This window comes from Cavia porcellus, unplaced genomic scaffold (assembly GCF_034190915.1).
Source record: "Cavia porcellus strain 051 isolate PalLab524CR breed Dunkin Hartley unplaced genomic scaffold, mCavPor4.1 scaffold_5, whole genome shotgun sequence".
NCBI lineage: Eukaryota > Metazoa > Chordata > Mammalia > Rodentia > Caviidae > Cavia > Cavia porcellus.
The window spans coordinates 23615093-23638609 of record NW_026947488.1 but is presented as its reverse complement, the minus strand read 5'-3'; the positions used below and the strand labels follow the sequence as shown (position 1 = coordinate 23638609).

Here is a 23517-nt window from a genome sequence, read left to right as displayed (position 1 = left end):
TTTTTGTATTCTCTTATGTAACAAGCATATCTTTTCTTTCACTTGAGAATTTTATGTTAGATTTTTGTGGCTCCTAAACCATTTTTGTGGAGATAAGCAGAGTGTTGGTGCAGAGCCTGGAATGTAGAGGGGAGTTAGGGCTCATATGGGAGATTGTGTTTCAAGGAAGTCATTGTGGTATAAACAGCATAGGTAAACACAAAACCATACTAACTGATTGCGCATAATATAGATTAAGGAGACAGTTGGCAAACCTGATTGTGGCTTGGTAAATTCTAAACATCCTTTCAGATAATAAAGCCTTTTTGTAAAAGGAAGCAGCAATTGAAGGAGAGAAGTATATTTATAAAAGGGGAGCAGCCAGATTAGTCCAGACAGGCATGTGAAGAAAGACAAACACAGAGGGTGTGGGAAAGAGGTCTTGGAGACGACCGGTGGGAAATAAGGGTCTTGAAGAGGCTACTTTAACATTCAGAGTCAGCAGCGTCTGTACCAGTCAATAGATGTACAGAAATGAGCAAGACATGCTCCTCAGATCAGATGTTTATTGAAAATATAAGGAAATTATCAAATGCACGGGCTCTTTGTTAAACCATATGATTCAGCAAGACTTCCAAAGTCTGCTAGACTATGTTCATTGATAGCTCTCACAGTGTCAGGAATATATTTCTCAATAAATATTCTGTGATTGAAATTTATCACTTGATGTAACCTTTTCCTGTTAAGAAAATGTTATTTTTAGGTTGCATTATTGGTTTAACAAATCTGATTTGTTGGTTATAAAGAGCGAGTTAGTAAAGGTGACAATTTGATGGAAACTCTTATGGGTTTTCTGTTTTGTTCTACTTCAGGTACAATTGTGGTTCATTTTAAGATAATAGTCTTTTATTTTTATTGTCTTATTTTCCTTCTGCATGTGATGAGTGGCCTTGGCCTGTCACCTTTCCCTTAAACTCAGGGCAAGGTGAAAAAGAAAGCTGCTGAAAATCTGTTTATAATGTCTTGTCATAAACATCAAAAAAATTAAAAATAGAAAATCAGACATGTAGAAATAAGTGCAAATAATAGCCCAGAGATAAGGTATGTAATATGGGGCTCCAGAAGAAGGTTGATAAAAGATTTGGAGTTTGTTTTGTTTTTGTTTGTTGCAGTAGTGAGGATCAAACCAAAACCAAGGGTGCTCTATCATTGAGTTGTATCACTCACCGATCTTTTTTTTTTTTTTTTTTTTTTTTTTGAGTCAGGGTCTCACTGTGTAGACCAGGCTGGTCTTGAACTTGTAATCCTTGGACCTCAGCCTGCTTAGTAGCTAGGATTACAGGCATGCATCTTCATACCTGGCTTTGGTTTGGGTTTCCTCTCCCAACTCCCTTCTTGTTTTTGTGTTTTTGCAACAAGGGGTCTGGCTATGTTCAGTAGAATGGCCTTAATCTCAAGTGCTGGTGTGATTCCTCTGCCTCAGTCTCCCAAGCAGCTGGGATTCCAGGCATGCACTACCATGCCCATCTTGAAGGTTGATTCAGAAAGATAAAGATGAAAAATATCAGAAAAGTCTTTGAACATTGTTTCTTAGAACAAAACAAAGAATTTTTTTGTTAACAGAAGTGACTGTTACCCAAGTAACTGCTCAAGTTCAAAAGCCTTGCCCTGAGTTGGTCAGCCAGAATCTTTGTTATCAGTGTGGGTAGAGCATGATGTGAGTATGATAGTCAAAGCCAAACAGTTAAAGAAGTGGGGCGGTCTATTTGTACAAACATTTAAAAATTTCAGAAAGTGTCAGGTATGTGTAATTTCGCCAGGTATGTGTAACAGTTTTTTGCAGGCTGCTCATGGTGTCTGTCAGTGTTCTACAACTAAAAGGGGGCCAGCCTACTTGTATAGCATATTGAGGCATAATAATTACATGCCATTCAGGGAAGGACTCCAGGAGATAGAAGATGTAATAATCCTAGATACAGATTTGTTCATTGATTGAGGTGAAATTCATATAGCCCTAAATTAACCATCTTAAAGAGTATACATTTCAGTGGCATTTAGCATATTCACAGCATTATCCAACTATCACCTGTAAATGTCTGGCTTCTTTCACTTAGCATGGTCTTATGGTTCAACTGTATACTATAGTGTATCAGTACTTCACTCCTATTTATGGGTGAATCTTAATAATATAAAAGTTACATGGTTCTACCATTTATCTGTGAATTTTTTGTTAATGAACATTTGAATTCTGCTGCTTGATTGTTACTAATGATGTTATTGTAGATGCTCCACTTATGTACAATCTTTTATGTGGGCACATATTTTCATTTGTGTTGGATATTTATATATCTAGGAGTAGAGTTGCTAGATCATATGGTAATCTTGCATTTAACTGCCTTTTTTTTTTTTTTTTTTTTGTCTTGTTGAAACAGGGTCTCACTATGCAATTCAGGCTGGCCTTGAGCTCACTTAGTAGCCCAGGCTGGTCTTAAACTCGCAGTGATCGTCCTGCCTCAGCTTCTCAAGTGCTGGGATAACAGGCATGTGCCTCCATGCCCAGCTGCATTTAACTTCTTAAGGAATCACCAAAATGTTTCCATAGTAGCTACAGTATTTTATATTACCACCAGCAGTGTAAAAGTATTCTAGTTTCTTCACGTGCTTCCCAAAACTTGCTATTATCTTTTTTTTTTTTTTAATGTAGCCAACATGATAAATGTGAAATGGTATCTTATGGTAGTTTTTTTGTTTGTTGTTTCAGTGCCAGGGATTGAAATCCCAACCTTGCGCTTGCCTGGCAGGCACTTATGCCATTGAGCTAAATCTCCAACCCCTCTTATGGTAGTTTTGATATACATTTTATTTTTAATAGGCGAGACTTTAAAACTGTGCATGTCTCTTGCTTTTTTTTTTGGTACTAGGACTCGGACCTTACGCTTGCCAAGCAGGTATTTATGCCACTGAGCTATATCCCTCGCCCTGATACACATTTTCTTAATTATTACGATGTTGCACATTTTTACTTGGGACCATTTGTGTATCTTCATTGGAGATGTGTCTGTTCAAGTCCTTTGCACATTTTTGAACTGGGTTTTGTTGTTACTGAGTCATAAGAGATTGTTATATATTCTGGGTACTGCACATTTCACAGGTACATACTTTACAAATACATTCTCCGACTCTTTAACTTGTCTTTCCTTTTTTCTTGCGTTACTGAAATTTTAACCCAGTGCCTTTGCACTGAACTACAACCCCAGCATTCTTTAAATTTTTTATTTTGAGACAGTGTCTTGCTTAAATGTTCCAGCAGGACTCCCATATAACAGCTGCCTCCAGCCTCAGCTTCAGCTTCCCAGAGTTTAGGGGTCATCGGCATGTACCACCATGTCCAACTTCTGTTTCTTGATAATATCCTTTGCAGCTCAGTTTTATTGTCTTGTTTGTTTTTGGATGAGCTCCAATTTTTTTCTTTTGTTGTTCGTGTTTTTAAGGTCCCATCTAAGAATTCATTGCCAAATTCCAAGTCATAAGATTCATCACAATATTTTCTTTTAGGAACTTTATTATTTGAGCTCTTATATTTAGGTTGTTAATCCATTTTGAGTTAATTTTGTATATGGTATAAGATAAGATACCATTTTCATTTTCCTAAATGTGGATAGCCATCTGTCCTAGCAGCATTTTCCCTCCAACTAAATGCTTCATCCCCTTGTCTAAAATCAAATAGACCCCCCCCCAGATTTAAAGACCTAATTCCAAAGTGGGCATCTAAAACAAATAGACACTTCCCAGAAGTAGAAACAATAAATAAATATGTGAAAAAATGTTCTACATCACCATTCATTTGAGAGATCAAATTAAAACAACACTGAGACTCCATCTCCAGGAAGAATGGCTAGTATCAAGAAACCAACTAATAACAAATGTGGGGCTGTGAGGAGAAAGGAAACCTTCATTGCTGGTGGGAGTGTAGACTACTGCAGCCACTGTGGACATCAGTGTGGAGGTTCCTCAAGAAACTAGGATCGGAGGTCCCATTTGAACCAGCTATTCTCTTTGTTGGTATCTTCCCAAAATAATTAAAAGCATTATATGGAGCAATATATGCACAGCCATGTTTATAGCAGCACAGTTTGTAATAGTTAAATCCTGAAAACAACCCTAATTAATGCTCACCAGTGGACAAGTAAATAAAAAAAAGATGTGAGGTTTTTGACACACTGCAGAATACTGCTCAGCCATAAAGAAGGATGAAGCTGAGGCATTTATAGCTAAATGGATGACCTTGAGACCATACTCTTACGTGAAATAAATCAGACACACGTGTTAATTCTACACTGTCTCGTAGGTATGAGAAACTGAAAATGTAAATACCAACCAAAATATGTAAATAGATATTGTGTAATAGAGATTGCTCAAAAGGAAAGCGAACAGGGTGGGGGGTAAGGGAAGACAAAAATGAGAAAAAAAAAGATAAAATGGTAAAAAAGCTTTGTAAATAAGGAGGGAAAGAGATTGAAGGGAGTGGAGGGGAATGGGAAAAAAAGATCTAAGATATATCATGTATAGGTAAAAGTTTCCTATGATGAATTTGATCATTGTATATATCTAAATTGTACCAAGAAACAAAAAAAAGAAAGCACTTGGCTATAGATATATGAGTTGTTTGGATTTTTACAGTCTGCCATATATGTGTGTGTGCGTGTGTGTGTGTGTGTGTGTGTGTGTGTGTGTATGTATGTACAAATGCAATCAACAAGATCACCATGGCTCAGTCATAAAAACCAGCTTCACTGAGTAAAGTGACACATACAAACCTGGTATAGTCATGAGCTGAATGGACCTGAATGGAACCTTAGAGATCACGTAGTCTGTTTCTAAAGTGATTGAAGAAACAGACTGAGAGGCTGCAGTTAGCTGTATACCAGAAATAGAACCTAGGACAGACACCAGATAACTTTCTGTTAGGTTTGTGTTGTTTTAAAATTTTGTTTCATGAGGTAAACAGAAAAATAATCCTACACAGGAGAGCAGCCAAGTGAAATCACTTAAGCAGTTCCTAAGAAGCTTGTGGAGAAATACCGCATAGGGAGGATGAAGCAGCACGCTGGAGCGAGAGAACACTGTCTTCTCTGTGCCTGTGCACATGCTCTTGCTCTAGTAGGAGAGAGAAATGGCACAGTGAATTAGGGCTGCTTCTGTTTCTCCATGGCTTGGCACCTCCCACTGGGTTGCCCTGACTTCAGACAACACAGTGAGGAAAGGGGAAATGATCTAAAAATCCAACATTACCTTGTGACTCTTCATATTTCTGTTTGCATTAAGTTTATAGCAATTTGAGAAATTATTTAGCTATAGCCAAATGGGTATTAAACCAGACATGGCCTCCTGTCATTTTTGATAGCACTCCCTCTCCTCCCTGCAGAGTGCACATGGTTAGTTTGGTTTCAATGATGGGACAGTCATTAGGTGGAGATAGAGTGCTCAGCTTTGGAGTGAAATCAGCTTTGGAGTGAATTCTCTTTTCTGGTCAAAATCAAAGCCAGCGTCTCATTTGTCTCATTTACTTGTGGTAAATGCAGATGGTCTAATCCTCATTTTAGATAAGAAAACTAAGTTCAGGGTTTATAGAAGTAGCTCAGGATCACTGTGAAACTCAGCAAGGACCAGTACCAGGATCTCCTGACTCGAGTGATCATGATGTTCCTTGGGAGGGGAGAGACCCTGCTTGAAGGTGGCCACACCTGTCCATCAGTCCTCTGTACTTACTGCCCTGCCTTACCATACAGCTGCCCCCTTCCCAGAGTAACGCACTGTCAGCTCCAAGGGCACTGAGAGTGGTTGTTGAAACAGGTCAGTCTGTTGACTCCTGTCAGGCGGCTACGGGGGCTTATACTCACTCATGCCCTTTCTCACGTAATAGGCTGTGGCTTCACCTCCTTTTCATCCCTGCTTTGACATAGAGTCTTTTTTTCCTTCAAGTTTCCTTCCAACACTTAAGGACTTTTGTGAAGTTGATGTGGAATCTGAGTAATGTGAAGTTTGGAGGATGTATACTAGGCCGTTGGGTTCCTCTCGTTTAGTTTAGTCACAGCTGAGGCCAGATTTTCGTCTAGAGTTTCATCTGTTGGGTGTGTATATGTAAGTTCTTTATTATGATATCTGTGATACTTTTTCTCCAGGAAAAAAAAGCCACATTATAATGTACTTCTTATACTTGGTGACCTGGGGACATGATTTGTGAGCTTTTGAGACTTCACTTTGGAGAGAAGTAATGGTTTCAAAGCTTTTCCAGCAAGAATTTCATACTTATAGCTACATTTTTTCATACTGTAGTGTAACTTTTTTTTTTTAACGGTGCTGGCCAAGGACTCTACCAGTGAACTACACCATATCATTGGCATGTTAGATGCTTCTTTGGTCCAGCTGTGCTCATTTTCAGTGGATGTGTACAACACGTAAAGTGCGTGGATGTGTATGCCAGCATCTGGGCCTCTTGCTGCTTCCTGCTGCCAGAACATTCTTACTCACCTAATTCTCAGTTTTCTCTTGGTTCTTTTTTCTGATTATAAACATAACACATCAGAGGAAACTTAGCAAATAAAAATGAAAAAAAAAAACAAACTCATTAGTTCATCTAAGAATTATTTTTTCCTACTCTCCCAGAACTATTTTTAACTTTGGTGTATTTCCTTTTTTTTTTCTCCTCAAATTAAAATGTGTAGGGTTTTCTGTCATGCTTTTTTTTTTCTTAACATTTTTTCCTTTGTTGACCAAATTTTCTAGACATTTTAAATGGTTACTTGAATACCTACCTGTCTGGATAGTCAGTGATCCTCTTGAGCTTCTCTCTCCTGCTCCCCTTTCACTGGGGCTAACTCAGTGTTTGAATCATCCAGAGTTTGTAGTGTGCTTAGCTGTGTGCTGGCCTCTATGTGCACTGACGGTCTTAGGCATTCAGGTCTTTACCGCAGTACGCATTCCTGCGTTAGCAGCTGTCACTCTTTCTCACATCCTTGGGCAGTCTAGTATTTCACCAGTTTTCACATGTAACTCATCCCAAGTTAAAGATTAGTCTGTGTTTCATGAAGGACTAAACACTGAATAGTCAGGCAGATGGGACTCCCTTCTAGCTTTTAAATGATCTTGTTTATATTTGAGACAGCTGTGGGAGAATAGCAGATACTTGTTACATTGACTTGAGTGAGCATCATTTTGAAAGCAGGGTTCAGGTTTTAGAAATTTGACCTGTAGCAGCTGTCTGTTAGATATAGTAGATACATGTTATCTGGAGCAAAGGTCTTTATAAATTTTCCTGCTGTTATTAAGTAGACTTTCTCCTCCCACTTTAAGATGGGATTTTGGAGAAAGTGAAATTGCGTACTTTGCCATCGTCAAAATTATATCTTTGACTTTGTTTTTCTCTATATAAATATGTAGAACTTTGAGTAAGATCAAAAACAGTTTTCCTGGAGTTAGGACAGAAGTTTCCTGGTTATTATTAGTGTCAAAATTGAAACCGTTCAAAATGAAATTTCTCAGCTCCAAAAGGTATGACAGACTATGTAAAAAGAATGTTACCAGCCAGTTTTTTTTTGTTGTTGTTCTTTTCTGTATTTTTAAAGTCCTTTATAATTACACATCTCTGTTTAATTTGTTCAGTAGCTACTTTGAGAATTTTAGGTTGGGGATTTAGCTCAGCGGCATAAGCACCTGCTTGCAAGCAGGCAGTCGTGAGTTCGATCCCCGGTACCAATAAAAAAGAAAAAAAAAGGAATTTTAAAGATAGTAATTTTGCAAATGTCAATTCAACAAAATTGACCAGCATTCCTGAGAGTTTAGGGAGTGGTTATGAATAGATACACCTACTTTTTCTTTATATATCAAGTGTTTTTTAGGGTCTTTTTATGTTATTCATTGTTTCTGTTCTTGCATGTTTTTTGGGAGGGGTGTTGATTTTTTGTTTTGAAACAGGGTCTTGCTACATACTTCAGGCAGGTCTCTGAACTGGCATCCTCCTGTCTCAGGCTCTCGGGTAACTGGGTTACAGGTGTGTGCTGACACACCTGGTCTGTTTCTGTTCTTGTAAGCATAGGCATACTAGGAGTTATTTTTATAAAGAATCCATTTATCCAAGTTGTGATTCAGTACTAATGAGCTCAGTTGCTTGTTTCTGATCTCCAGAGTCCACTAGTCCTTATAGTCTTCCTTCATATCTTCGATATGAAGTTTCATTTATAAAATGATGATTTTACACTCCCACTCCCATAGGGTAACAGATTCCAATTCACGGACTAACCGAATCTGTTAGTTTCTGCTTTTCCTGGTGCCTAAGACGTTTAAGACCAGTATATTTTTCTGTCTGTGGAAAAACCCTCCAGAAGTCTGACTGAAGTTGTCCTCAGTACATAATTTGCCCTGCCTCTCCATTTTTTAAAAATTACTTTCATATGAGCACATTTTCCCACCTTTATGCCTTATTCAGCCACCATCTCACTGCAATGCATCTTGGCATACAAAATTGCATTCCACTGAAGTACTATCAGCGGAGTCCCCCTGTAGCACTGGAGTCACTATAGTCCAAAGTCACTTCTTAAGTCTTTTATCTGCTTTTTTTTTTTTTTTTTTTTTTTTCGTCTTTTTGAGGCAGGGTCTCCCTTTGCAGTTTAGGCTGATCTTGGGCTCACTTCATAGCAAGGAGTTGCAAGGATCCACCTACCTCAGCCTCTCTAGTGCTGGGATTACAAGAGTGTGCCACCACACCCAGCTCTCTGCCCTTTTTAAAAAATCTTTCCATAGCATTTATTATTCCATGTTTTTAATATTTTTACTCTTTGTGGGACTGGAGATCAAACTCATAGCCTACATGTACTGGCCAAGTGCTGTACCACTAAGCTATATCCCGGGCCTTGGACCTCTTGCGTGAGTGATTTATACTTTAACTGGCTTCAGTTATCAACTCTATGCTAATGGTTTACATAACCCACACACTTAAAAGGATGTGATGGAAGAGATCATTTTGTTCCTTTTTACCTATCCATTTATCCTAGCTTTTAAGGAATGGCATTGACATTCATCAAAACTAAATGGTAGACCTCACCCATTCTTTCCTGACTTTTTTCCCCACTCCAAGATCTTTTACTTAGCCTTATTTTGTGCCAGTCACCTTCAGTTTCTCTGCTGAAATTCTTCCAGGTTGACCTCCCCACTGTTTTCCAACAGAGTAGTCACCCATTGTGATTTTTGTCTTCATAGATTTTTCTTAGTACAGATTTTCCTTGTATCTGTTGCCCTTATCACTGTCTCTACGTCTATTGCCTTAGTTCAAACTGTCATCATCTCTTCCCTGAACTCTTTCTATAGCCTCAATACTGACCCTATCTGTTTGCTTCTACGCTGTGTAATCCTAATCCGTCTTCACCAGGCAGCCCCGTGACGCCTTCAAAATGCAGCATTGAGCATGTCATTCTCCTGATGAAACATTGAAATGGCTTATTGTTACTCCCAAATTTTTGTCTGTCTTTCTGTGACTTGGTCTTGTCTACCTCATCATGTTTCTTGCTGTATTCTGTGGCATTTTTCCATACTGGGCCTTGTTTGCTCAAGCTTTATATATAGTATTCCCTTTACCTGCTTGGAATACTATCCTCTTTACTTTCTGTCAGTTACCTTTTTGAGCTAGTTATTTCCTGTTCAAGTCATACAGTATTTCCTTAGGAAAAACTTTCATACCCCTACCCCTATAAAAACAGGTTCTCCCCCTTTTCCTATATATACTGTCTTAGTTCCCTCTCTTCCCTCTAGGGCATCACATAGTTTGTCCTTCTGTTTGCAGATATTATTCCCCTGGATGTATATATAAGTCCGTCTTTATTGTTCCTCTTGCACACCCAGCCCTTTCTCGATGCTTACCGCATTGAGATTTTGGTGTTGGGACAGTGGGAATTTGGCTCATCTCCAGGAAAGGTCAGAGTGTATCTTTGATGAGGACTTATTCCACTTTGAGATCTAGGCTTACTCTATAGACAGGGTTTTTTTCCCCATCTCTGGGCCTGTAGATGGATGGATTTAGACTGTGATACCACCTAGCTTAAAAAATGCTGTGACTTTTTTTCTAATCTTGGGATAGACCAAAAAGAAGGGAGTTGCTAATCAAAGGACCTCCCAAGGCAGTGTCTATTAAATGTGCTAAATTTTAAGGAATATTCAGGGTGATTTGTGGGAAGGACTTGTACTTCATTAATCTTTTTCTTCCACTTTGCAGATCTTCACATATGAATCAGGAAGATTAAGTGTTGCTTATGTAATAGTAGAACAGGGGAAGACAGACTGTTCTTTTCTCCCTCATGTCTGTTAACTCACAGTGCATAGTTTAGTAATACCTGATCTCACCCAAGGCTCACAACACTGCATAGTATAGTCATTGTTTCCATTCCCATCATATATCCCAGGGAGCCCTGTAAGTTGCATGTCACACACCACAGGCAGGGAATAGGATTTGAACTTAGTTTTTCTGACTCAGAGTTTTTCTAGTCTGCCAGAGCCACCTTCCTGCAGTGAGAGGGATGTTTATCTTTTGAGGAGGTTGGGAGCGTGAATTTTCTTTGCTTTTTAATTTGCTGGTGGAAAGGAATTGATGAAATATTACTGTTTATGGGAGATATCTGTGTCCAAAATCAGAGTAGTGATGCACAGGCTGCTTTGCCTAGGCAGACCTGCAAGCGCTTAAAATCATAGTAAGCATTTCCGAGGGTGATTTTGTATTAAAATTGGTTTATTCGTTTCTATTCTGTGTTTCTCAGTTGATCTCCAGGAACATTTTAGTTCAAAGAGGAAAAACAATGTGAATAGTCTGCTGTACGTTCAATGTTTATCTGTACAACATCTAATCCAGTGTTCCACAGTGTTCCATCACTGGCTTTCCAGTCAGTGTGTGAAGTCTTTATTACTTTCATATAGCATACTTTTTTTGATGGTAACTTTAGGAGAAAAATGTGTGAGCATTTTTGAAGGACTGAGGTGTATTTTTTTTTTTTTCCTTTTTATTGGTACCAGGGATCAAACTGACGACTGCCTGCTTGCAAGGCAGGCGCTTATGCCGCTGAGCTAAATCCCCAGCCCCCTGAGGTGTATTTTTAATAAGTACTTTTAAAAGCATTTTATAGACATCTATTTAACTCTATAACTGTATTAAAGTTTGAAAAACTGCCCAGCCCTAAAATTAATTTTTGTTTTATTTGTATTAGTTTGTGTGTAAACATGTAACTTTTAATTTTCCCTTGCTTCTGCAAAACTCTTTATCAGATTGAGAGCAGTAGAAGTTCTCTTACCACCTTTTGTGTAGAGGGTCCTCTGGGAAATAAGAGGTACCCTGAAAACCTTTGCGTTGTCTCAATTTGAAGAAGCCTATGCCCATTTCACTCCTCCCACGGGTGGCTGTATTGCTCCAGAAACATTCCACTACTCATAGCCATGCTGTCATTTTATTCTTCTGGGAAATACATTGTATGTGCCCATGTTACTGGTTTTAGTAATGGAGTTCATGTATCCTCGGCATTAGGATTGGAGCCACAATTTCTTTTTTTCCTTGTATCTTCCCCAGCATCTTACTCAGCATCTCTAGCCATTGTGTGACACCCAGAATGTATCATTTTGACATGGCACAGCTGCCAGTAAGTCATATGGGAGCATGGAGCTGGCTGAGAGAGAGGTTCAGGTCAGTGATGGTTTTTTGTTCCCACATAGATGTCAGAAAGGAAATTAAAAGTGGTATTCTTTGAGTTCAAAGGTTTATATGTCAGTTTTCCAAAAACATAAGTGAATGAGGTGAGTGAGGGAATGAATGAAATTAGGGTTTTAGTAGAGGCAGAGATTTCTAAGTAAAGGGTAGATCAAAAGGGCTGGGTGGTGAATTAAATCATATTTCTATAGGGATCAGCTTCTTTGGATGGGTTCTCTCAGTTCTCTATTCTGTGAAGTAGTTTTGCAAGTTAAAAAAATACACTGTGGTAGGTCACCTTTTAAACAGGGACCTTAATAAACTGTTTTTGTGCATAGTTACCCTTTATCACTACTGATTGGGGTTAGCCAAGCAGTGTGTGGGGTTTTTCTGTCTTTTTTTTTTTTAATGTACCATATGTCCGACTGCACAATAGGGTGTGATAAAGAAAACATGAGTCTTTATACTAAGAGTGGGTCTCAGCAAGTCGAGTCCCTGCCTGTGGAGTTAACACTATCATGTTTTTTTCTTATGTAAATATTTCTTACCAAGGAGGAGAATAAATCTGACAATGTTTGTACTTTCAGTATTTCTTACATGAGTTGTTAGAAGAAACACTTACAATTTTGTTTTGAAAATGAAATCCCAATAGGGAGGTCATTGCACTGTCACCCCTCTCATTTCTATCCCTCTTATCCCAGAGCTCATTGACAGCATGTCAGGTCTGGCTTACTGCTCTTACCATAAAAGGCAAAGAATTTGTAAGCTCTACTCCCTTCAGCAAATTGTCTTGGTGCTCCATGATAGTCTGAGTTCACAGTGTGAGCTATATCCACAGAAAGCAAAGGGAGGTTACAGATACATTTTCTCTGCAAACTTGCAAAAGCTATGAGGCAAGATTCCAAAGCTTTGCCAGGAGCATAAATGATTATCTCAGAACTACACAATGCACCCTATCTTTTACATTTTAAACATTGCTTGGCAGTCAAATAAACCCAGGCACTTTATCATTGGTGCCCCTGCTCTGAGAATTCTGAAATGGTAGCAGCAGCAGCTCTGATGTGACTCATGTGTCATAACTCCCTATGGCACCTCTGGCATGAGCAGGGTTGGATGCAGGAGATGCTATACCTGAAGTATACTTAGTGTTAGCCTCTCAGTCTGAATTAGACCTAAAAAGGGAAAGAGGTAGCAGGGCTCTTGAGTTTGTCATGTCTTCTCTTGCAGAAAGGTAGGTAGCTAGAGGCATAAGTGCCTGAAAACCATGTGAGCCATGGTAGAGAGGAGATGGCTGGTGGGAGAGAAGTAGATAGGCAGGAGTATTGTAGCAGGGCCATGCTGTTGGTCTGTAACGTGGTCCTGAGCTGGCAAATTCCTGACCATGCAGCGCAGCATGCTAGATTAAAGGCTTAGTCTCTGTCGCACACAGTGTAAGATATTCTAAATAAGGATCATATGACCACCTTGCCATATGGCACTTTATATGAACCTGAAGACTCCAAGCAGCCTTATCAGATGAAGCTGGTTTCAGTAGTAGTGCAGAAAGAGGCATGACTTTCTCTTGAGAGTAGGAATTGCTGAGGGCACCGAGTGGAACCTTTTAACATACGTTTTTCACACTTCACCAAGAGGTAGACTGGTGGTATATTAAGATAAACGTCTTGAATTTTCCTGAACTATGTCTACTTTACCTGTCCAGAACCCAAAAGGAAACTTTGGACAGGCAGCTGACAAGAGTACACCCTAACCCAACAGGGGGAGTATAAAAAAGGAGAAAATTGCTGGGGATTTAGCTCAGCGGCATAAGCACCTGCCTTGCAAGCAGGCGGTTGTGAGTTCGATCCCCGGTACCGATTAAAAAAAAGAAAGAAAGAAAGGAGAAAATTAAGAATGGGAGTGTATAGTTCAGTGGTTGAGCACTTGCCTAGCGTATGCAAGGTCCTGGGTTCCTGTAACACAAGGAAGGAGGGAAAGGAAAGAAAAAGATAAAAATCAGAAGAATTAGCAGAAACAAGGGCTGAAGATGTTCTGGGTGATAATATTTATTTAGGTTCACTATTTACTTATTTGTTACTGTTGGTTCATGGCAACATGTATAGGTGACTATCTGGAAAGCTTGAATCTATTTTTTAAAAAGGGAAGAGGTGGAAGATCAGAATAGTCACTACTGAGTCCACGTAGGGCCTATAAAATTACTGTAGCTACAGTCTAATCTACTGATCTCTAGTAAGCTACATCATTAGGTTGTCTCTACCAGGCAGGCATGTTTTAAAGGCAATTGCTCCCTTTATTTGGCTATTTGGGGTATATATTTGGTCACCTTTGCTGATGTATTCAAACTTCTTAGCCTATGGGACTTTTTTTTACTATCTTGATTTTTCATGGTTTTCAGTGATGGGCTGCCTCTCACCCTTTCTGTACTGATTCCTTCTTCCTAGGCTCATGTGCATGTGCTTGTTCTTAAAATAGACATCCTTTGAAAAAATATCTCAGTGGAGGGAGGAAGTATGGGCAGAATCCAGCTGCTTTCAGATTGGCTTGGAAAGGGCTTTCTTGTTTTGTTTTGCACTAAAGATCGAACTCATGACCTCACACTTGCCATGCAGGCACTGTGCTGCTCAGCTATAGCCCCAGCCCCTAAGGGCTTTCTTGTTAAATATATTTCTTTTTACTTAAATGAAGTTTTTTTTTAATGATGTCTAGAATGCAGTATTAGCCTAAGCATCATTCCCCCTCCTCCCTGCCCTGCCTTCTGGGAGAAAGTGGAAAAAATTTTTTTTTTCAATTGCCAGGGTCAGTTATTTGAATTTAAAGTAATGTCTGATCCAGTTAGATACTTTCCCTTTTAACCTGGATGAACTTGATGAGTTAGTTTGATGATCCCTCAAGAGTGAAATGTCATAGATTCTCATTCCAGTTCAGCTCATAAAAGACTGAGTGATTTTCAAATGGTTCTTGATGAATTCCTTCAATTAAGTCTGTATAATTGCCATGGGTAGATGACTCAGAATTGAAGTAGCTTTCATTTGTCAGCTTTGGGCAGAGAATTTGGGACAGGACAAGGAGTAACTGCTTTACCCTTTTTATCCCTAGTATTCAACAGAAGTCTGTTAAATGAATCACACTGGCCTTTATGCCTTATGTTAACTTCATTTGAATGTTTATGTAGGAAGAAACAGAGGAGACCTAGCTTTTATGGCTTGTGTCTAGATATCCCCCCAGAGCCTCCCTCATGTGGTCAGAGTTGGGGCTTTTTCAAAGGTGGCTGAATCTACAGTGTAAGATTAATTTGTGATGCAATGCTAGGAGTAAAGGTGGTGGTTACAAAATCAGTCCACTGATTGGCACCACCCTAATCCCAGTAGCCTAGTTAGAATATAAAGGGGGCAGAAAAAAAGCTACTAAGGCACTTTGCTTGATTTGCTACCTTCTGCCTATAAGAACTGTTTCTCCCTGCAATACCTGTCTGCCATGCCTCATTAGCTAGCTGATTATGGACTGAAACTTCTACAAACTGAGATAAATAAACCTTTCTTCCTTAAACTTTGGGTGTCAGGTATTTTGTCTCAGCAGTGAGAAAAGTAAGCAAATCCGAATTTGGTACCAGAGAAGTGGGGTTGTTGCTATGACTACCTGACCATGTGGTTCAGGAGCCTTTAAAGACTGGCTTGTGGGAAAAGTTTGGTAAGGGTTGGAGTTGCTGGCTGAAAAAGCAGGGCCAGAATGCCTTAGCTGTACTTGATGGGTGATTCTGGTCAGAGCTGAGAAGACCAGAAGGCTTATAGAAATGCTGCCAGTAAAGACCAGACTCCAGAGGTTTCAGCTGGAAAGAAGGACTGCATTGGCTGTTGGACTCCAGACAGTGGTCTGTCTGCATTTTGCTCATGTCCTGAGACTAAAATTAAGGGCAGCAGACTAATCTTGCAGAAAAAATTTAAAGGCAGTCTAGTGTAGTGGCAGTGGCATGGCTACTATTAGGGGCTTTTAGCCAGGTTTATGTTGAGACTTAAAAGCAAAGAATGATTCAAAACCTTGTGAGTTTGGCCAGAGAGAAAGCTCCAGTAAAGTTGCAGCCTGTAAAGATGGAGCAGAGGAGAAGTTGGTTGCTGAAAAGACTAGCAGGAAAAAGCTAAGTATTTCAGAAGACAATAGAAAAGATGGCCTGAGGCTAATACAAGAACCAACAAACTCCAGCCTTCATACCCTCAGAGTTGCAAAGGTGAAAGACTGTTTTGAGAAGAGTCCCAGAACACCATGTTCTAGAATGACACCAGCCTGGAAGTTATTCCTCTGGATTGGGTTCATAGGCACTCCACCACTAATAGCCAAGAAAGAAGGAAATCTCACTACTGCTTCAGCTGAGAGCAGACCTCGGCATCATCCATGTGGTTCTGGTTTTCGGTGCATGCAGAATGCAAGAGTTGTATAGTCAGAAAGGTTTCCACCCAGATTTCAGAAGAACATGTAGGGTGTCAGGCAGTGTGTCCCTGAGAGGACAGTGTGGAAAGCTATGAGTATCCACTGAAGGTGCAGTGGAGACCCCAAAGTGGAGAATCCAGGAATGTAGATTGTGTGAGGAAAACATCAAAGAGGGAGCAGAGCTAGCCCAAGGGATAAACCATGGGGGGTACAAACACTAGCAGTGCTGTAGTAGAGAGCCACACAAGCCCTTTGGAGTTTGCATCTTGGTAAAGATTGCCTTGGACACTGCACATGGAACTGCAAGGCTTAATGTTTGCTTTGCTGGATTTTGGACTTGGTTTGTTCTCATTCCTTTCTGTCTCCCTCTTTGTACCTTTGGGAATAGAAATGTCTATCTTGTGCCATTGAATGCTGAAAGTGATTTTTGTTGTTGTTGTCTTTTTTTTTTTTCACTTGTACAGTGGCTTGCAGCTGAGTTTGCCTTAAATCTCAAAGGAGTCTTTGGACTTGAATTTTTCACTAATGCTGAAACTGTTAGGACTTTGGCAACTCTTACAGATGGAACAAATGCCTTTTACATAAAGGAATATGCATGAATCTTTGGGAGGTCAAAGGTGGGATGTTATGACTTGTGTCTAGTTGGCCCCCCAGAGTCTCATGCACTCATAGGTAGGGCTTTTTCAGAGGTGGCTGAATCTAGAGTGTGTGCTTGATTCTTGGTATGGTGCTAGGATTAAAGGTGCTAAGATAAGGTGAATGATTACTAAATCCATCCATTGATTGATTTGGCACCCCTAGCCCCCAGTGGCCTACATAGATGATAAGAGGGGCAGAAAAAAGCTGCTAAGGTCCCTTGCTTGCTTTTGATGTCTTCTGTATGTAATGAACTGATTGTCTTCTGTGATGCCACCCTGCCTTGGAACCAGCCAACTATGAACTGAAATGTCTGTGAACTCTAAGCCTAATAAACCTCTCTTCCTTTTACTTTGGATGTAGGGTGTTCTGTCTCAGCAATGATAAAACGTGACTGAGGAAGTAGGCATTATAGAATTCAGGTTTGAACTACCAGTTACCAGTTTCAAAGCTACCAGTTTTAAGAATGAAAGGTGACCATTAGCTAAAGGAATATGGGCCTGTACCTGATGTTTGCTTTATATATTGTTAATTCCCTTGACAGACATGCTGGATGCCTACTGTTTACGGGGCTGTGCAGGGCCTTAGTGGGTGCTGGGTGAAGCAGCTGGCTCTGGCCCTATCCCTCTGTAGTTTACTGGTTTGATATGGGAGTTGTTATTAGTAATTTCCATAACTCCTCAAACCTTCCTCCCCTAGTCTGCTTAAGGTGTTTAGCATCAAGAAATATAGATGACATGGAAAAGTCTTAGAACATAGTCCACTCAGTCATTTTCAATGAGGAAAAGAGGGAATGTTTCCCTGGGCATACAACCTGATAGAGATAAAGCCGGCACAAATGTTCCTGGATTTTGATTTTTAGCCAGTGCTTTTGATTCCATTCCTGCAGAAAAGGCTTCAGGCAAGGGCCAAGCCAGGGACCTTCTTATCCGTGCAGTGACTCAAAGGGAAATACAAACCTCAAAGTGTCCGGAAGCTGTGGACCTCACATGACTTTCTAAACAGGTTTATTAGGAGTAACTTTTGCTGGAAGCTAGGGAGAGAAAAAATACAAAAATCTACTCCATTTCTGCCATCATGAGATTCCTACTCTAGGAGAACATAGAAGTGTACCATGTCTAGAGAGAGCAAGAGCAGCCCAGTGCACACCCCATGCAAGGGAGAGCTATGGCACAGAGGCGGGTGAGGTTCAGCCTGGGTGAGAAGAGTCTTTCAGGACTGGGAGAAGGGTCTCTTCCAGGTTGGAGGGGAATCCTGAGCAAATGTCCCATACGGCCAGTGGCCTACACAAAGGAAGTTGGGAAATCATGAGAAACATTTTTGGGCAGCAGCTGATTGAGCAGATCTTGAACTCATAACAGGCTTGGAGATAGTGAAGTATGAGCTTAACCTTCTTAGAGGAATTGCTGGGTAAAGCCATGATTGTGGAAGGTAAACCTGGCTCCATGTTTGAGGAACTGGGATGAGGAGACTTTTAGAAGGCTTCATCAGGGACTTACTGCAACTACTCAGCTGTGTAATAAGGCTCTGGCCACAGAAAGTTATTGCTTTTTGCTTCAAAATCTCAAGTGTCAAGTTGAAACATCAGGTATTTAACCCACTGTTGCTAGGATTATGTTCTGCTGTCCTTGATGAAGTTTATCCCTTGGGAATAAAACTCTAGCATGGTTGTGTATCTGAGTAGGGAGGGCTGATCTGGTGGGGAGAAGAAAGCACGAAGTTGAAAGCAAAGTGGTGGACAGGGAAATCAGCCCCCACAAAGGCTAATTGTGTTCTCTTTTCCTTGTCTCCTTAGGAATATAAACAGAAGCTCGCACGAGTAACACAGGTCCGCAAGGAACTGAAGTCGCATATTCAGAGCTTACCAGACCTCTCACTGCTGCCCAATGTCACAGGGGGCTTGGCCCCGCTGCCCTCTGCAGGTGACCTCTTTTCAACTGATTAGGACAGTTGTTATGCCCCAGATTCCCATCTGTGCCAGAAAGAAGGAGACAAGTCATGGTTGCAGATAACCCTCTGGCCCCTGGTTTTCTCTGGCTTCTGCCTGGCCCTCCACCTCCAGAAAGAACTGTATAGACTCTGATACCTGATTCTCCTCTCCAGCCTTTCGTCTCGAGCACAGTTCAGAATAGTGGCCAAAGGAATCCAGTTTAGATTCATACTTGCAAAAATACAGACCTCCCACTTTATGAGTTCACGCCCCCATTGGTTTTCCATTCTTAACTCTCTTTTTTACACAAGAAGCTATGAAAATCATGGGTAATTCTGGAAGTTTTTGAAAGAATCTTGCCCTTGTGACAGCATGTATCATGGAAACAGCACCTCCTTTCTGAGCTGAACTTGTCTGAGTTAGGCTCCCACTGAGGGGCTTGCTTCGCAGACATTGGCTTTCACATCTACCACCTGCCCCGAAAGGTTGGTGGCATAGTCTTTGGGCAGCTTTGCCATAAAAATGTTTGCCAAATTGCTGACCCTTCCCTGTCATTACTTTTAGCAGTGTATAGTAAAAGGTAATGTTTGTTATGAGCAATCTAAAGAATCTAGCAATGAGATTTCATAGCTGACCTAGAACATAAAGGCACAGTTCAAAGACAAGAGTAATAGTGAACACAAGCACGTAACTTGCTTGGTTCCTGCACACAGCATTCCTCAGGCTGCATTTCTCAAGAGTCTCCCATTGGCAGAGAGTAAATTTCTGAAAACACACCAATTGGCTTTTGTTGGTTGTTAAGGACAGTACTGGTGTCCCCCAAAAGGTAAAGGCACCACATAGAGGTGTGCTGAGTCTGGGCTCTGCATGGCTATGACTGTGACCCTTCCTCTGGGGAGTAGGGTACACTGTCATCAATGCATTAGTGGGCATCCATATGTTCACAACATGGTGACTGAGCTTGGCCATCTCTTGCAGACAGGACACCAAGCACGTCTATCTGTCAGTTCATACCACTGTATGTTGCCACATGAGGAGGAGAAAAAGTATTTGTATCAGATGTTGTTGAAACAGCTCATCACTGGCAGGGGACAGGAAAAGTGAGGGGTATTAATTTGGGATTTTAATTCCATTATCATGCCATCTGACATAAGTAAATAATGTAGTTAGAATTTTTATCTTGCGTATAATAAGGATAAGCCTGCTAATTGTAAATCATTCTAATTTGGCAGGTGAATTTTTGACATTGGAAAGGGCAGAAAACAATTTGTCCCAATAGTGTAATAGGAATGATAGCCCCAAGGCTGAAATCCGGAAGCTATGAAAAGGAATTCAGTGGGAGGGGCTTGAAAATCCATTGTTTAGAGTTGTTATTTTCAGGATCACCAAAAATCACATGTTACTTTACATGTTAAAACATAGCCTGTGTTTTATGAAGTATGACACATCCCTTCCAAAAGCTCTCTTGCCTGCTGTGACATGAGAACAAGGGAGAGTTATAACAGGTACTTGGTTTAACTCTGTAGAACCTAGTAGTGTTGAAGCTACTTTTCAGATATGCATCTGTGTGCTGTTTGCTTATTGACACTGCCTGTTCTGTCACTGTTAAATTGATGAGCCTATGAAGTTTTCCTCCCAAGGCAGTAGGTGACTTCAGTGAAATAGCAAGATAAATTTTAGTATTTGCTGTTTGTGCACATCCCCCGCCCCACATGATGTGCTGCTTTAATCTGCATACATTGGGACGGTGCTTTCACCAAGGAGGCAAAATTTTACTAGCCACAAACCAGCCAGAAGACTGATACTAGCTGTGTTCAGCTAGGTGAAACTATTACAACAGAATGAATTTAGCACACTACTATGTTTTATGTCTTTGACCAGCAACTGGTGTATAATGATTACAGCAAGAGCAAGAAATGAACCTGTAGCAATTATGTAAATGAATGTGTTGGGCTCTTAACACCTGTTACTAGTGGACTTCCTGTGAGGAAGTTAGTTTTGTTTTGTTTTAATGAAATGCTTTTGTTGTTTAAATCTTAATTCTCCTTCCCTCAACTTCCCTTTAAAGTGTGCTTACTTCATTTGTTTAATTTAAACGATCCTTTCTTCTTGTCTGAGAGCAGATCTGGCAGGGTGGGATGGGTGGCTTTTGGTTTTGTGTTGTTTCTTCATAGGGCATCCATAGGCCTCAAAGGACCTTTCCTTTAGGTCATATTCCTCAAAGTCTTCAATCTTCCTCTGTTTTTGTTTTGTTTTTCTTAAAGAATATTTTTAAAGCTTAAATTTGTATATTAATTTAGGACTTTATTTAGAAGTATAGGCTGCCATTGGTGGCAGCAGTATATTCTGAAATGTCTCATAGATATCTATTTTTGAATAAAGATGGTGTTGTTGAACAACATTGTGTGATACTTCTTTTCCCTACCCTGTTCCAGAAAACACGGTGCTTTCTTTGTAAGCAGTGGGTGATTAGTAACCACCAGTGGAGAATGTGCTGTCTGCACAGAATCTTGTCCCTAAGGAGTTTCTGTGACTGTTAGTGACACATAAATACTCTGCACTTACATAGTATTTTCTGGTTCTTTCCAGGGGCTTAATTGGCTTTAATTAGCCAATCCACACAATCCCCAGGAGAGGTGCCTCCATAGCTTGATCTTCATTGTAAAGAAGTGGCAACTGATGTGGAGAGATTCAGTCCTCTTCCTTAGATCACACAGTCAGTCTCGGACAGATTAAAATGTGAAATTTCTTTGATTTCAGTGCTTTTGTTCACACCCCTCGGCCTCCTGAGAGCTATTTGATATTGGCAGTAGAGTGAAAGCTACTCTGAACAGTAAAAAAAAGAAAAGTACAAGATAATTGCAAACCCAAATGGTGTATCTTTTTAATATATTTTCATAGGTTTCCTTCCTCTTTTTCCCTTTTACATTCAGTGAAATCATATTGATTAAAACTCCCAAAATAATAGAAAAATAGTTTGAAATAAGTCTTTTTGAAGCAACTGATAGGTTTGAGAGGATCATGTTAACCTTTCCCACTGCGTGAAGGCAACATTTGCCAGAAGTGTGGTTACCAATTATCTCACAGTGTAAGAAATCTTCCATAGCTATGGTCTGTCAAGATGAACTGCAACTCAAATCAAAGTCCCAGCATTTGAAAACCCATTACTCATGTTCTGCTTTAAAATGTGAAGGTTGAATGTAATATGCAGATCTCAGGAGAGACAATCTCCTTCATGTCCCCAGATTTCATGGCCTAGTTAATGTCTTCACTGCTACCTATAAATAGTAAATCCATAATTCCTCTGATTTAATTAGCACTTCAGGCTACAGAATGACTCTGAGGTCCTCAGAACTGAAGATGAAGCTACCCAAGAGTTCATGAATCTGTCAGAATGCTTAACTTTTGTGATTAAAGCCATTAACTCTGTGTGACCTTCCTAGGCTGGGTACTTCCCTCTCTGGGCCTCAGATTTCTTACCTATATAATGTAGTGCTGTACTAAATTATTTCTAGGTTCTCTGTCAGGCCCCAAAGCTTGTGATTATTGTGTTGCATATGAAGTCTGATAATTCTGGATGACATAGCCTGGGTTCCCAGTAATATTTGCTAGATGAATGAATAGTGTCCCCACTCTGCCAGACACCTTGGAGACTATGGTTGCCCAGACCAGGGAGCTGGGGGGTAAGCACAATAGTTCACTGGGTGCAATCTGTATTTGGTTTGAGATCTTTAAGAAAAAGCCGTTTTCTAACCTGGTTTTGCTGTGCTAACTTTTTTCTAAAATAATTTTTCTGACCAGGCTCATTTCTTACACCTGCTATGTAGGGCTTCCTATTTAAAAATTATTCTTCCACTCTGAGGCACAATTTCAATTAAGAATCCATTATTCTTCTGCACAGTAGGTTGGGACTCATACAGCTTTATGTAGTATTGAAAGCTTGGTTTGTTCAATCTTTTAGACAAAGTTATTTTGTATTAAAAATTCATTCCTACCATGGGTTTGATAAATACTAAAATTAGCAAGTGAGTTAATTTAGCTAATTTTTTTATGAATAAGAGGCAGCTGCAGCAAGTAGTAACTGTTCTGATCTGCCATTGTGATGACCTTGGTGAAGCCACACACCCTCAGCTAAAGTTTTTTATAGGAAATGAGTAGTGTTAATTAGGTGGCCTCTAATGCTCTTTCCTGGTCTTTTCTGTTACGCAGCTTCCAGAGTACTCTGCCTACTGGGCGTTTTACCAGTAAACTCAGTCCCTGAATGTCTTCCATAGATATTTAAATGCTAGTTATTTGTGTAAATTTTCAGTTGTGAAATAAAGCAATTGCAAACTTAACCGCTAGTAAGTTTAAGTGTGATGTTTGTGAAATAGGTTCAGTACCATGTCTGGAAAAATTAAGGGGGCTGAGACTATGTTGAATAATGAGTGTGGGTATTTATATGTAACAAAAGGTTAAATCAATAATTGCTGAGAGGCAGACAGATCCTGTATTCCCATACCACAGGCAGCATTTCCAGGAAGATAGTCAAAAACCTGTAATTCTCTATCCTCCACACTGAGGGTGGGGAGTTAGAGTCAAAGAAGAGGATTTGCCTCTTTGAATAGGGTCAGGTGTATTTGGAGTCTCCCAGTGGAGGGCATTGAATTCCACCAACCCCTTCTCACCAGGCTTTATCAACCAGCAATTTCTTACCGTTTGTTTTTCTGTAAGTTTGTATCATTTCTACCCTTTTTTAAAATCTCCATGTATTCTTTTGTTTCCTTTTCTTTAAATAAAAAATTAAAAAAAAAAAAAAAAAAAAAAAAGAAAAGGACCTCCGTACAACTCAGTG

At 40.0% G+C, this 23517-nt stretch overlaps 1 protein-coding gene across 2 annotated transcripts in view; it reads left to right on the top strand.

Moving 5' to 3' along the window:
- The window catches only part of Rprd1b (regulation of nuclear pre-mRNA domain containing 1B), a 51285-nt gene extending 30203 nt beyond the window's left edge, over positions 1-21082 (top strand). Inside the window, exons 7-8 of one of the 2 annotated variants that reach the window (XR_010047391.1) lie at positions 11582-11695; positions 18549-18680. Coding sequence is in view for 1 of the 2 variants with exons in the window: in XM_003467650.5 (XP_003467698.2) it covers positions 18549-18698 (150 nt within the window). In the remaining variant the exon portion in view is untranslated. Of the gene's footprint in view, positions 1-11581; positions 11696-18548 lie in introns of both variants that reach the window. The other variant, XM_003467650.5, reaches the window with a different exon arrangement.
- Positions 21083-23517: the final 2435 nt, after the last annotated feature.